We start from the raw sequence: 16,169 nt of genomic DNA, 5'->3' as shown, positions 1-16,169 counted from the left end.
ACATAAGTATACATTAAAAATTGCAGGAAGATTCCATGATTAACTTTGTACAATGCAGACGCTCTGCCAACTTTTGTTGATTGGGGGTTCAAGAAAACATACAATTTGAACAGTGGTGCCTATACATTTGAACCCAACTGTGTTAGCTGTATATCGTTGTTTTGTATTTTGATGTAACTCACCTTGGGCATTACAATTTTTAGGCAAAATGCTATAAAATATACAAATAAATGTTATTTCAGACAAACCTACTTAAGATCTTTAAGAGTACATTATCGCATCACAACCTGTTACATATGGGACGACTTCCCTATGAAGAAAGACTAAGGAGGCTAGGGCTTTTCAGCTTGGAGAAAAGACGGCTGAGGGGAGACATGATAGAGGTATATAAAGTAATGAGTGGAGTGGAACAGATGGATGTGAAGCGTCCGTTCACGCTTTCCAAAAATACTAGGACTAGGGGGCATGCGATGAAACTACAGTGTAGTAAATTTAAAACAAATCGGAGAAACTTTTTCTTCACCCAACGCATAATTAAACTCTGGAATTCGTTGCCGGAGAACGTGGTGAAGGCGGTTAGCTTAGCAGAGTTTAAAAAGGGGTTGGGTGGTTTCCTAAAGAACAAGTCCATAAACCACTACTAAATGGACTTGGGAAAAATCCACAATTTCGGGAATAACATGTATAAAATGTTTGTACGTTTGGGTAGCTTGCCAGGTGCCCTTGACCTGGATTGGCCGCTGTCGTGAACAGGATGCTGGGCTCGATGGACCTTTGGTCTTTTCCCAGTATGGCATTACTTATGTACTTATATATACAGAGGTTCAAATATTTGAAAGGTATTAATCGGCAAACAAACCTTTTCCAGAGACAGGAAGGCGGTAGAACTAGAGGATATGAATTGAGGTTGAAGGGGGACAGACTCAGGAGTAATGTCAGGAAGTATTTTTTCACGGAAAGGGTGGTGGATACATGGAATGCCCTCCCGCAAGAGGTGACGGAGAGTAACAGAATTCAAACATGCGTGGGATAAACACAAAGGAATCCTGGTTAGAAAGAATGGATCCACAGAATCTTAGCGGAGATTGGGTGGCAACACCGATAACTGGGAAGAAAAAACGGTGCTGGGCAGACTTCTACGGTCCACGAACTGATCGTAACTGAATAGATATGAATGAGCTGGAGTGTAAATTTTTAGGGGCTTCGACGTTAGCTTCAGAACTTTTAGTACAAGAACAGTGCTGGGCAGACTTCTACGGTCTGTGCCCTGAGAAAGGCAAGGACACATCAAACTCGGGTATACATATAAAGTATCACATACCATGTAAAATGAGTTTATCTTGTTGGGCAGACTGGATGGACCGTACAGGTCTTGATCTGCCATCATTTACTATGTTACTCTTTGGGGTTCTACATGGAATGTTGCTACTCATTGGGATTCCGGAATCTTGTAACTCTTTAGGATTCCAGAATCTTCAGAACTTAGTACAAGAATAGTGCTGGGCAGACTTCTACGGTCTGTGCCCTGAGAAAGGCAAGGACAAATCAAACTTGGGTAGACATATAAAGTATCACATGCCATGTAAAATGAGTTTATCTTGTTGGGCAGACTGGATGGACCGTACAGGTCTTTATCTGCCATCATCTACTATTTTACATCTCGTAGAACCTTGACTCATACATGCTCCCTTTTAGGCTGGTTTCTGCTGCCATCTAGTGCTCAGCTGGTGGGACTGTAAAACTATTTTTTTCTCTTCCTTTGTTTGAGATCTACTCATGCAGCTTCGATCCAGAATTGCAAATTAGTTGCTCAATGGGGACACAAAGAAGTGAGCTATGATTTTATGCCACCAGCCACTTCACTAGAAAGCAAAATGTCTTCCCCACTCACTGTTGGTTGGTGTTCACAGTAAAAGGCTACGGGAAGGGAGGAAGTAACATCACTGAACAGAATGACATCCTAAACCATTCACTCAATGTTGTGTTGGAGCGGGCTCTCGACAGCCATCTGTTAAGTAGGTCCTCCCATGGCTACTTTAACAACTGGCTCCCAAAATGTGGGCTCAGGCCCCCTCCTGAATTCTCTTTTAATTTGCTGGTGAGGATGCTGGGCCCCGCCAGACCAGTAAATAGGCTGCTGCTGCTCGCTGATGTCACGGTCCTACCGTGTCTTGGCGACGACCAAGGTCCAGGCTGGCCTGTGGGAGAACTGATGAGTGAGGAGTCTGCAGCTGCATCCGCCAATGTACACTGCTGGCACGCGTGGAGCCAATTTCGGGGTTTGGAGGGCCGGCGTCTGTTTTGGATGATGTCAGACGCCGGACCTACTTTAACCCCGCCAATGTTTCAAACAGACGCTCTGACGTCAATGCCGCCCTAGCTTACGGTTTGCCAGTCTGCGATGGGTTTCAAGACATCTTGCTGCTAGTGTCCATGTGGGCTTGCCTTTAGCCTTCTGCTTATGAGTGATTCCAACACAGTGTGTTGCTGCTTGTCTCTGTGAGGGCTTGTGAGTGATTTCTACACAGAATGTTGTTGCTTGTGCCTGACTGGGCTTGCCTTTGCCCTTGTGTTTTGTGTGTGATTCCTGTGCGGCTTTGTGCTGCCTGCAGGTTTGTGTGGGCCTGAGCCTGGCTGGGGTGTTCTGGTTTGTGGCCTTGTCTTCTCCGGTCTGTTTTGTTTGTTGCAAGATCACTGCCTTTGCTTTTGGGCCGCAAGCCTGCCTGATCTACTGTTCTCTCGAGTTTCAGTCCACTACCTGTATGCCCTACTTCCTTTTCTTGCTTGCTGCTTGGGTTCCAGTTCGGCCTTGCGGCCCGAGTGAGTGGGCTCTGTTACGCATTGGGGTCCAGTTTGGCCCTGCGACCCAAATAAGTGTTTTCCTCATCCTTCTGTGTCTTGCTTTCTGGTTCTATTATGCGTCTTGGGCTTTGCTGCCTTTTAGTTTTCTTTTGCTGGTGAGGGTTCAGTTAGACATAGGCCCCGGCCTTTGTCCAGGAGCACACTACCAATCCGTAACACCTGCTCCTTGTTCCCCTGCTCTGAGCAGCAGGCTGGGACTTCTCGTGCATGTGAGAGAAGTCCCAGCATGCTGCTCGGAGCCAGAAACAAACAGTGGGGAGTGGTTGAAGCATTTACTGGCTGGTGGGGCTCGGCATCCCTGCAAGCAAAGGTATGCCTAGCATGGACACATGAAGGGGGGCGAGAGAGGCATGCATTGTCCCCACCAGTTCACCCAAAACTGCAGGGCTGGCTAAGCCTAGAGAGAGAGCCCATTGTAGCATGCTCCTGTCTTCACTCCACAGACCCCTCGATTTCAAGTAAAAGCATCCTCTGCTAGATGTCCCCTATCTCAGTGCCAACTGATGTTTTTAACTGTGGAGATTGCCAGTTGATGCTCCATGATAGCAGTGAAGTAGCACATGGTCAATCTTCAAGAGTCACATATGCAGCAGCTTTGATGCAGGGCCAGTGAGAGGTGCCAAGCACAGCAGCTGCTGCCATGTGGTCAGAGCTGGAGAAACGAGCAAATGAGGACCCAGATGTTGCAGGATCAGTGCTGAATGTGAACTCTTTGGAAGTTCACGATATAAAAACAGAGCTAACTGAAGTTAAAGAAGAAATTGCAGCATTGGGCAGTGACCCGAGAGTCAGTCTGGTGGTCTTGGGCTACAAGCTAGAGGAGACAGAATTGCAGTAGAGGAGGCTGAGGTTGTCTCTGGGCTGGAAAAAGGTCTGGATGTCACGTCTGTGGTCGTGACCCCTCACAGCCTCTACCTGATTTCTGGAGGTCAGCTTCTGAGCTGGCTTCTGCCTATCCTTTCTGGAGTAGTTCTGTGTTTGGGAAGATCTGTTTCAGTTTCCTATCTCTGGCCGCCGTCATCTGGGTTGGATCAATGGCGGCAGCCATCTTGGATGGCTCAAGAGTCGTAGCCATCTTGGATAGATCACATCATAGGAAGCCATCTTGGAGTAACGAGGACAGGAAGGAAGCCCTTATTTGGTCCTTAGAGATCTCCTGTGGGAACAGCCTCCATTGTTACTCAGAGTTGCTGCAGCTGCACCTCAGGTGTGGATGGGCTTTATTAATCACCTAGAGACTGCAGTCAGTTGCCTTTGCATTGCGTCTTAGGCCCTGGTATGTGGGTGCTGGTGCACTTCTGCCTGAGAGACTTTGTCTGGACCTGATTCTGCTTTTGCTGGTTTCCTGTCTTTTGAACCTTTGCCTGGACCTGGACTGCTTTGTTTGCCACCTGCCTATTGAACCTTTGCCTGGACCTGGACTTTGCTTGCCGCCTGCCTTTTGAACCGTTGCCTGGACCTGTCTTCTGCTTGCTGGCTGACTGCCTAGAGACCTTGCCTGGGTTTGCCGGTTTGACTGTTCTGCCTTGCTTCTGGTGTGGGGTGGTTTTGCCTGCCACTGCTGCTCCTCGGCAGTGGCCCAAGGGCTCACAAACCCAGTTTCCAGCTGAGAAAACGTGACACTGGAGGAGATGCAATGCGTCAATAAAAAAAAAAAATGCAAGATAGAAGATCTAGAGAACCAGAGAAGGAGATACAACCACTTTTTCCTACAAGTGTCTAAAGCTCCAGAATTACTAGGGAGATCATCCAAGTGATCAATAAAATCCTAAGCACTTTTATGTCTCCTGAGATGTATGAAGGGGAAGAACCCCAGTTCAAAAATCAAGAGGGCTCACAGAGCCGGGGGGGGGGGGGGGGGGGGGAGGGCAGTGCACAAACCTGCCCAAGCACATTCCACAGTTGTAAGGACAACGAGGTCATACTGGACAAGGCAAGAAATATGGACATCGTAATGTGGAACATGTATAGGATAGAGGTGTTTTGGGACCTTTCCACAGTGACTGAGTAACAGGCAAGAACTTAAGGATGTAAACTGCCAAGCTGAGGAGCAAAAGAGTTTGTTAAATTTGGCTCCACTCCTTTGCTTGAGCTTTTTAGTGTCAGTCGAGACGAACTGTCCTCAATCACAGGAGAAAGCTGCTGGGGCCCTGGCTGAGGCAGAGTTAGAAGAGCTGGAAATGAGGGATATGGTAAGATTGAGGAAACTTCCCCATATGGAGCGCCTATGCTGGAAAAGAGTAAGCAGATGGGGGTGCCTTTGTTGACAGCTGAGGCCGTGAAGGGCAGTTTGCCGACTACCTAATCTGACCTGAAATGGAAGATAAACTTGGATAGAACTGCATAAATGAGTGGGCAGGTGACTAATTTGAGAAGTACCTTAATTTTTTTTTTGTTACATTTGTACCCTGCGCTTTCCCACTCATGGCAGGCTCAATGCGGCTTACAGGTACTTATTTGTACCTGGGGCAATGGAGGGTTAAGTAATGGGGAAAGGGTGAGTGATTATGAATGGAAATGATCGGTGTATCTGTTTGAAGGATGTATTGGGCCACGGGGGAGGGGGGGGGATTAGTTGGGTGATGGGAGGGCAGGGTCTGATGGGATCAACTTTCTCAAGGGTTAGGCCAGTGGAGTTGAAGAGTGCCAGGCAATGGATGGGTGGGGAAATTTGGGTGTGAGGAGGTCAGGTAGGTGGGGGGAGGGCATTGTTTTTTTTATTTGTACTCCGCGCTTTCCCACTCATGGCAGGCTCAATGCGGCTTAGCTACTTATTTGTACCTGGGGCAATGGCAAGTTAAGTGACTTGCCCAGAGTCACAAGGAGCTGCCTGTACCTGAAGTGGGAATCGAACTCAGTTCCACGGTTCCCCAGGACCAAAGTCCACCACCCTAACCACTAGGCCACTCCTCCACTGTTGCTACTATTTCAGATTCTACATGGAATGTTGCTATTCCACTAGCAACATTCCATGTACAAGTCGGCCCTTGCAGATCACCAATGTGGCCGCGCAGGCTTCTGCTTCTGTGAGTCTGACGTCCTGCAGGACGTACGTGCAGGACGTCAGACTCACAGAAACAGAAGCCTGCGCAGCCTTCTACATGGAATAGCAACATTCCATGTAGAATCTCCAATAGTATCTATTTTATTTTTGTTACATTTGTACCCCGCGCTTTCCCACTCATGGCAGGCTCAATGCGGCTTACATGGGGCAATGGAGGGTTAAGTGACTTGCCCAGAGTCACAAGGAGCTGCCTGTGCCTGAAGTGGGAATTGAACTCAGTTCCTCAGTTCCCCAGGACCAAAGTCCACCACCCTAACCACTAGGTCATTCCTCAGTTAAATCCACTGAAAAATCAGAATGCACAAATTCCTTAAATAAAAAAATGTTCAAATCCTTCCAAAACAGATCATAGGAAAGTTGGTTCTTAAGACGCGATGGTAAATGATTTCATAGCTGAGGAGCCTGATATATAAAAGAGGTCTCCGAAACTCTTCTAAATTTAATGCCTTTGAATTTATGTATTTATTTATTAGGATTTATTTACCGCCTTTTTGAAGGAATTCACTCTATGCGCGGTGTACAGTAAGAATAGATCAAACATGAGCAATAGGCAATTAGGACAGTAAAAATATTCAAATAATACAAAGTATGGCATATATACACACACTATCCACCTTATTTTCGAAAGAGAAAGACACCTATATTTCGACCCAAATCAGAAGATGGGCGTCTTTCTCCCGTGGGCGCCCAAATCGGTATAATCGAAAGCCGATTTTGGGCGTCTTTAACTGCAATCTGTCGCGGAAACGGCCAAAGTTGACGGGGGAGTGTCGGAGGCGTGGTGAAGGCGGGACTGGGGCGTGTTTAACGGCCGAGGAGAGATGTGCGTCCTCGGCCGATAATCGAAAAAAGGAAGGCATTTTTAGCGCAAATTTGGGTCACTTTTTTTGGATCCTTTTTTTTCACGAACAAGTCCCAAAAAAGTGCCCTAAATGACCAGATGACCACCGGAGGGAATCGGGGATGACCACCCCTGAGTCCCCCAGTGGTCACTAACCCCCTCCCACCCAAAAAACATTTTTTTTCCAGCCTGTATGCCAGCCTCAAATGTCATACCCAGCTCCATCACAGCAGTATGCAGGTCCCTGGAGCAGTTGTTAGTGGGTGCAGATTTTTTTTTTTTTTTTAGGGTGGGAGGGGGTTGGTGACCACTGGGGGAGTAAGGGGAGGTGATCCCGATTCCCTCCGGTGGTAATCTGGTCAGTTCGGGCACCTTTTTGAGGCTTGATCGCAAGAAAAAATGGGCAAAGTAAAGTTGGCCAAGTGCTCGTCAGGGACGCCCTTCTTTTTTCCATTATCAGCCGAGGACGCCCATCTCTTAAGCACGCCCCAGTCCCGCCTTCGCTACAGTGCCGACATGCCCCCGTGAACTTTGGTCGTCCCCGCGACGGGAAGCAGTTGAGGACGCCCAAAATAGACTTTCGATTACGCCGATTTGGGCAACCCTGAGAGAGAGAAATCCATCTCCCAATTTGTGTCGGAAGATGAACGCCCTTCTCTTTCGAAAATAAGCCTGATGGTCAAACTTACTCTTCGCAAAAATCATACCAGCAGTTGTAATCTGCTTTAATTACAAACGATTCCTCAATTTCACTGAAATACCCAGATATAAAACATTACAATAATTCAACTGGTCACTTACAGAGGGGCTGAACTCCACGCTGGTGATGCTGCTGTTGCAGCCTTCCAAGTCCTGGATTCTCTGCAGTCTTCCTGTCTCAAAACCCAACAAAAACAGAAAGCACATGGCGATTAATTTACTTCCCAGGGAGACCCAGCACAGTAAAGGACAGAAGTGAGGAAGTCACTGGTATTCCTCCCAGCTCCATCAGACACCCCAATGCACCGAATTCATCTAAAATCCTTCTTTCTGGCCCTCTGGAGATGAAGGAGGGAGAAGGGGGAAGAACTCAATCAACAAATCGGTTTGAAGCCGTTGTAAAAGCAGATATTCCACAAACAATAAAGTAGTTGGAGCTTGAAAACTGACGTTCCATTAATCGCTGCCGCTCACCTCTTCACCCAAACACGTGCACCCCCATTATTCTAATGGGTTATGGACTTTTCTTTTTTAAACCCCGCTAAGCTAACTGCTTTTACTACATTCTCTGGCAACGAATTCCAGGGTTTGAATAATTTTCTCCGCTTCGTTTTAAATGTACTACTTTGTAGCTTCATTGCGTGCCCCCTAGTCCTAGTATTTTTGGAAAGAGTAAACAAGCGATTCATCTCTTTCCTATTTTTCACAGTGGCCGCAGTGTTCCATTTTGGTATTTTCTCACAGTACACAGCGTGAAATGCTCTCAATTACTGTCACCTTCAATGTAGAGGGGACCGGTTTGTACTTAACTGTAGCTTTATGTGAGCTCGGATTTGGACGTGGAATAATGAAATCTAAAATCCACACCCAGAGAATGGGGGAGGAGGTATTAGTGTCAAATTACATCAGGGAGATTCAGAGACACAGGGTCCCATGACTATTATCTCCCTCCTCACCCCTGACCTTGCCTGGCCTGACTTGATCCGATCCCTTCTAACCAGAAAATTCTCATCCTTCCCTCCCCCAGCACTCTTCCCCTTTCTGTCCTCCTATGCGTCAATTTCTGCCCCCTCCCTTTCCCCTTACCCCCTTGAATCCAACTCTGTGGTTTTGCACAGCATGAGTGTGACTGCCAACAGTGCCCCCTTGCAGCCAGAGATGCAACAGCATGATGAGAGCCGTCACCAACAGGCAGATGCCACCTGCAGCATCCAAGCTTACTGTACATATAAACGGTACAGAACAAAATTCAGTGCTGAGTTAGAAGGAAGGAAGAGAAAAAAACAAAAAACAAAACTCTTGCAGCATCTGATTATACCTCCAATGACATTCCAGAGTTTAATAACTCGATCCGCCCCTCCTGTGGCCACAAGCTTGGAACTGGGACTGAATTTCACTCCGTTCACCTCCGAGTCATGAGCCTCCTGAAAGCAGAAAACACACACTGACTTACCAAAGAATATTGTAGGAGAAGCCTGAACCGAGGGCGACATCACCTTATTTATTTATGCAAAGTTAACATATGCCTATAGGGAAGGGAAATGGGACTTGATATACCGCCTTTCTGTGGTATTTTGCAACTACATTCAAAGCGGTTTACATATATTCAGGTACTTATTTTGTACCAGGGACGATGGAGGGTTAAGTGACTTGCCCAGAGTCACAAGGAACTGCAGTAGGAATTGAACTCAGTTCCCCAGGATCAAAGTCTGCTGCACTAACCACTAGGCTACTCCTCCAATAGCAACATTCCATGTAGAAGCCTGCCCTTGCAGATGGCCGCGTACGTGTAGGACGTCAGACTCACAGAAACAGAAGCCTGCGTGGCTGCGTTGCTGATCTGCAAGGGCAGGCTTCTACATGAAATGTTGCTAGTGGAATAGCAACATTCCATGTAGAATCTCAAATAGTAGCAACAGAATCTCAATAGTAGCAACATTCCATGTAGAATCTCAAATAGTAGCAACATTCCATCTAGAATCTCCAATAATAGCAACATTCCATGTAGAATCTCAAATAGTAGCAACAGAATCTCAATAGTAGCAACGTTCCATCTAGAATCTCCAACAGTAGCAGCATTCCATGTAGAATCTCCAATAGGTAAAGGGAAATGGGACTTGATATACCGCCTTTCTGAGGTTTTTGCAACTACATTCAAAGCAGTTTACATAGTACATATAGGTACTTATTTGTAGCTGGGGAAATGGAGGGTTAAGTGACTTGCCCAGAGTCACAAGGAGCTGCAGTGGGAATCAAACCCAGTTCCCCAGGATCAAAGTCCGCTGCACTGACCACTAGTCTACTCCACCAATAGCAACATTCCATGTAGAAGCCTGCCCGTGCAGATCAGCAATGCGGCCGCGCAGGCTTCTGTTTCTGTGAGTCTGACGTCCTGCACATACGTGCAGGACGTCAGACTCACAGAAACAGAAGCCTGCGTGGCTGTGTTGCTGATCTGCACGGGCAGGCTTCTACATGGAATGTTGCTAGTGGAATAGCAACATTCCATGTAGAATCTCAAATAGTAGCAACAGAATCTCAATAGTAGCAACATTCCATCTAGAATCTCCAATAGTAGCAACATTCCATGTAGAATCTCAAATAGTAGCAACAGAATCTCAATAGTAGCAACATTCCATCTAGAATCTCCAACAGTAGCAACATTCCATGTAGATTCTCCAATAGGGAAGGGAAATGGGACTTGATATACAGCCTTTCTGTGGTATTTTGCAACTACATTCAAAGCGGTTTACATATATTCAGGTACTTATTTTGTACCAGGGGCAATGGAGGGTTAAGTGACTTGCCCAGAGTCACAAGGAACTGCAGTGGCAATTGAACTCAGTTCCCCAGGATCAAAGTCCGCTGCACTAACCACTAGGCTACTCCTCCAATAGCAACATTCCATGTAGAAGCCTGCCCTTGCAGATGGCCGCGTACGTGTAGGACGTCAGACTCACAGAAACAGAAGCCTGCGTGGCTGCGTTGCTGATCTGCAAGGGCAGGCTTCTACATGAAATGTTGCTAGTGGAATAGCAACATTAACATTCCATGTAGAATCTCAAATAGTAGCAACAGAATCTCAATAGTAGCAACGTTCCATCTAGAATCTCCAACAGTAGCAGCATTCCATGTAGAATCTCCAATAGGGAAAGGGAAATGGGACTTGATATACCGCCTTTCTGAGGTTTTTGCTACTACATTCAAAGCAGTTTACATAGTACATATAGGTACTTATTTGTAGCTGGGGAAATGGAGGGTTAAGTGACTTGCCCAGAGTCACAAGGAGCTGCAGTGGGAATCAAACCCAGTTCCCCAGGATCAAAGTCCGCTGCACTGACCACTAGTCTACTCCACCAATAGCAACATTCCATGTAGAAGCCTGCCCGTGCAGATCAGCAATGCGGCCGCGCAGGCTTCTGTTTCTGTGAGTCTGACGTCCTGCAGACTCACAGAAACAGAAGCCTGCGTGGCTGTGTTGCTGATCTGCAAGGGCAGGCTTCTACATGGAATGTTGCTAGTGGAATAGCAACATTCCATGTAGAATCTCAAATAGTAGCAACAGAATCTCAATAGTAGCAACATTCCATCTAGAATCTCCAACAGTAGCAACATTCCATGTAGAATCTCAAATAGTAGCAACAGAATCTCAATAGTAGCAACATTCCATCTAGAATCTCCAACAGTAGCAACATTCCATGTAGAATCTCCAATAGGGAAAGGGAAATGGGACTTGATATACCGCCTTTCTGAGGTTTTTGCAACTACATTCAAAGCAGTTTACATAGTACATACAGGTACTTATTTGTAGCTGGGGAAATGGAGGGTTAAGTGACTTGCCCAGAGTCACAAGGAGCTGCAGTGGGAATCAAACCCAGTTCCCAGGAATCAAGGGCTGCTGCACTAACCATTAGGCTACTCCTCCACTCCAGAGGGGGAAGGGAGAGCCTAGAAGATATAGAGGAAGCAAAACAAAAGGAGGGGAAAGAGAAAGAAAGGGAGGGTCTGGAAAAGACCAGAGATACAGGAGGAGGTTTGCAAAAGAGAAGAAAAGAAGATGAGAAAGAACTTGAAAAGGAGAATCGAGAAGAAAGAGGGGAGAGGGGAAAGAGACAAGTAACGTGTGAATGAACGAACTAAATAGGAAAGGACAGATGGTCAGAGAGGAAGGATATCCGCAGGTTTACTCACTCCATGTCGTCTGATCTTACCAGCACAAAGATGGCCTTGGAAGGAATGGTGGCAGCTACGCAGACAGGCGCCCTGGGGTAGAGGTTCTCGCTCTGACTGCACATAGAATTCACGCGCCTTTTCCTAAAACTTAGAGGGACAGGTAGTGTGGTCATTAGGAGAACATAAGCCAGGTGACCCCCTCCCCCCCCATACACACACACCCCACAGAGACTGCTGTTAACAAGAGGAAACATTTCACAAGCCAACAGGCAGTGGCAAGACATTCATGGCTGTGAAAGTAGGAGATCTCCCATCATAATGGCGCATACGATCGTAAGAGTAACGTGCTATTTACATGCATAACTTTGTGAAAATGTATTTATTTTTTTATTCAAAGCATACAATACACCAGGAAAGAGAACATGTCAGAAGCTGATGTAGGCGTTGTGCGACAAACATTCAGGCCAGCCTTCATACGTGAGTTGACATCTCTCCCACGCTTCAAGTGGAACATGCCAACAACTTTTCTCCCCTCCCCCACCCCATCACTTAATAATATATGCTTACACATGGGTGTAGTTTGGGAGGGAGCGAGGGGGGGCATTGCCCCTCCCCCCCAAACGAGAGCTACTCTTACCTGCATCATCGGGATAAATTCCTGCCCACGGAAAAGCAGTGTGCACCAGTTCATCCGTGGAGCCTTGCACTCATGCACTTTGCAAGGCTGAAAGGCTCCTCCTCTCTCTGCCGCCGCCCGCCGATCTTAGTCCCACCCCCTCTAGCGTGAAGTGTGTGCGTCAGAGAGAGGACCAGCACGCAGCGCCAGTGCATAGCCTACGACGCGGCTCCGCTGTCCGCTGTCATAGCCGCCCCGTCCTGCCTCCCCAACGGCAAGAATGACCTCCATCTAATGTCCTGGGCTGCTGCCGACTTTCCTCCCTTCAGCTCCCTGCGGTCCGACAGTGCTTGCTAACCTACCTCAATCGCTGCTGGCAGAGGCACCGGAGCGACTGAAAGGAGCTGCCTGGGTGATTGCGCTGTGATTGGCTGAGAGAGACCTGGAGGAGGGGCATAATCGAAGCGGACGTCCAAATAGTTTTTTTGATTTGGGGTGACGGGAGAAAAGTGAGCGAGAGCGCTGAAGAGTTCCAAAAGAAGAGTTCCCAGCCACGAGCCCTTCCGTTCCTAAACGCGCGCTGGTGACAGCACAGACCCGGCTTCTTCCTTCTTCCACCCTGCTTGTAACGAGCCTGTACCTCCCCCTCCCTCCCTCCCTCCCCTCTCGTTTGTTGGCTCTGCTGGATTCCTGGATCTGGATCGATTATGTGGACAATTTTTTTTTTTTTCAGTGAAAGACGTCCATAAAGGACGTCCTTGGCATGCGCGTGCTCAGCTGGCCGACTGGCTTGGAAGGAAATCCCATGCAAATGAGCTAGCAGCGACCAGCTCATTTGTATGCGATTTCCTTGATGCATGCCCGTTTCTTACCAATTCGCTAAAGAATTGGTAAGGGAAGGGCTTTAACGATTGTTTTAGTGCATCTGGCCCTGAGTAGGTTGAACTCCGAGAGTCCGATCCTTTCACCATCCAGGGACAGCAAGGGACGCAGAAAAGGCAGAGGCTGTTGTGCAAAGTCTTTGGGTAAAAATAGGATTGGGACATGTACACAACTATGACACAAAGGACCTCTGATACTCACTTTTTTCACTTTACACAAACGGGGGGAAGGGCGAAAACTGAAAAATACTTGATGGCACACATTCTCCGTTTGTTTTTGCTTTTTGTGTACTTACGAATACTAGAGTATCTACTATTTTGTACATTGTGGTTTTTGGTTATGTATTGTGAGTTGAGCCATCAATAAAAATTGTTGAAAAGTAAAAATAGGATTGGGAAAGGACATTGTGAGCTTTTGTGAAGGAGCTGGCTTTTTTGGGAATAACCATAATGAATATATATGAGATATACATGTATGCAAATGAATATGCTAATATGCCCCGCCCTCCCCAAATGAAACGGTCAAACTTCGCCCATGTGCTTACATTAGATTCTCTTCTTCATGAAAAGAACCACAGTTCTCTCCCTCCCCTTCTCCCCAGTGAGAATCTATTCTAAACTTACTCAAAAAGGTCTTTAAAGGTTTCCACAAACTTTGAGGACCTCAACATGGTGGCTGATGCAGACCTGAAATTTAGAAACACAGAAGTGAAGATAGACAGATTTAAAAAAAAAAAAAAAAAAAAAAGCTCACGGCCCTGGCAGAAATGAAGTCACCACTACACCTTGGCCATTACAGCAGGAGCATCAAGTCCTGATTTTAGCCTCGTGCGTGCAGAAAAATCTAGACCACATTTCCCTGCATCATCCCCTGGGCAGTTTTTGTGCTTCTGCTGCGTGACACCTGTGGTACATAAGTACTGCCACACTGGGACAGACCGAAGGTCCATCAAGCGCAGCATCCTGTTTCTAACAGTGAACAATCCAGGTCGCAAATACCTGGCAAGATCCCACAATAGTACAAAACATTTTATACTGCTTATCCCAGAAATAGTGGATGTTCCCCAAGTCCATTTAATAATGGTCTATGGACTTTTCCTTTAGGAAGCTGTCCAGACCTTTTTTTAAACCTCGCTAAGCTAACCGCCTTTACCGCATTCTCTGGCAACAAATTCCAGAGTTTAATTACACATTGAGTGAAGAAAACTTTTCTCTGATTCATATTAAATTTACTACTTGACAGCGCTGTCTGTTTATGGAGTGATGTGACACTTTATGCGACTTATAAGATAATAAGGTGCACTGTGGCCTCACATAGACCCCAAACCTGCCGATCACCACATGGCCCCATACCAGGGGCTGCCACCTCACCCAACAACCCAGAGACGAAGATTTATTCTTCCCCCCTTTTCTTATGTACAGTGTGGGAGCATGGTTAAGCGTTCATAACGACCCAGCGAATGACATTATTGTAGCGGCCCCCTTCCCCGCCCCCCCCCCTCAATATCTGAGTGGCAGAGGAGGACTGCATTTAAAAATGGCAGCGTACATCCCTGCCCAGTGCATCCTGGAACGCACTGGGCGGGGCTTCACCACCTTACATGGGTTTGGCGCACTGCCCGCTGATCATTGCGGAGGAATAATAAAATACCTGTTTAGCGTGCATTTGCACCAGCACTGAATAGCCGGTTTATTTTTGGCTGGTTTCAAGATTAACTGGCATTAGCCAAATATGGCTGCTATCCTCTAACCAGGGATATTCAGCAGGGGTCAGCCGGTTAAGCGCTATTTAACTGGTCAGCAGCCGTTCTGGCCGGTTAAATAGCGCTGAATATCAGGGTGGGGGGAGGGGTTATATTTACAGAATAGAGCCTAAGTGTGGGGTTATGCGCAAAACGGTAAATTAGTGCCAATTAGCGCTAATTAACACCAAATAGCGCCTAATCTAACAATTAAGTCAGGCGCACAACTAGCATTATTCTATAAATTATGTACCCACATTGGCAGACGTGTTGAAAATTTGGGTGCCCAACTTTATAGAATCTGGCAGTAAAATGCAGATGCGTCCATGCTGATTTATATTAATATTCTATAAGGGAATCTTGGCGCTCAGATCCTGTTATAGAATTAATTCTCAGTGCAGTGCATCCAGGTACCTATACTAGGTGCCCAATTATAGCATTACCCCCTATAAGTCCACAAGCGCACAAATGGAGGATTCAGATCAGAGGCGGACTAATAGGGATCTGGGCCCCCGGATAGTAAAGAGGGCCCCAGGGGGACAGTAAGAGGGCCCCAGGCCCCACCGCCCCTGTGTCCCAGATCCCTCTCCCTCCGCCCCTGGGCCCCACATCTCTCCCTCCATCCCCTGGATACAAAATCTCTCCCTCTCTTCCCAGATCCAATATCTTTCTCCCCTCCCCCCCCCCCCCCCCCCCCCCCCCCCCGGGTTCCACCTCTCTCCCTCCTTCCTCCCGGATCCAGCATCTCTCCCCCTCCACCATAGAGTCCTAAATCTCTCCCTTTATCTCTCTGGATCCAACATCTCTCCCCCCTTCCCAGATCCAACATTCTTCTTCCCCTCCACCCCTGGGTCCCACATCTTTCCCTCCATCCTTCCAGATCCAACACCTCTCTCCCCTCTCCAAATCCAACATCTTTCTCCCCCTCCACCCCTGGGTCCCCCATTTCTCCCTCCATTCCCCGGATCCATCGTTTCTCCCTCCCTCCCCAGATCCAACATCTTTCTCCTCCCCTGGGTCCCACATCTCTCCCCCTTCCCAAGATCTACCATCTTTGTCCCTCCCCCAGATGCAACATCTCTCCTTCTCATTCTTCCTTCCTCCCCTTAATGCATCATCTCTGCTCCCCTCTACAGCTCCGTCATCTCTGCCTTTCCCTTCCCCAGGTCCAACTTCTCTCCCCCCTCCCGAGGCCAACACCTTCCCCTCTCTCCTCTCTGTCCCTGAATCTGGCTCTCTCCTCACATTTCCCTTCAAAGTCCCTTTCTCTGTACAGGGCCCTGGATGCCTG

General features: G+C 47.4%; 1 protein-coding gene across 1 annotated transcript in view; it reads right to left on the bottom strand.

Moving 5' to 3' along the window:
* The window catches only part of ATG16L2 (autophagy related 16 like 2), a 104,605-nt gene that overhangs the window by 21,770 nt on the left and 66,666 nt on the right, over window positions 1–16,169 (bottom strand). Inside the window, exons 8-11 of the mRNA XM_030199316.1 lie at window positions 13,761–13,823; window positions 11,678–11,786; window positions 8,785–8,890; window positions 7,569–7,639 (exon numbers count right to left, since the gene is read on the bottom strand). Coding sequence (XP_030055176.1) covers window positions 7,569–7,639; window positions 8,785–8,890; window positions 11,678–11,786; window positions 13,761–13,823 — 349 coding nt within the window. The remainder of the gene's footprint in view (window positions 1–7,568; window positions 7,640–8,784; window positions 8,891–11,677; window positions 11,787–13,760; window positions 13,824–16,169) is intronic.

This window comes from Microcaecilia unicolor, chromosome 4 (assembly GCF_901765095.1).
Source record: "Microcaecilia unicolor chromosome 4, aMicUni1.1, whole genome shotgun sequence".
Classification (NCBI taxonomy): Eukaryota; Metazoa; Chordata; class Amphibia; order Gymnophiona; family Siphonopidae; genus Microcaecilia; species Microcaecilia unicolor.
This window is presented reverse-complemented; position numbering and strand designations above follow the sequence as displayed.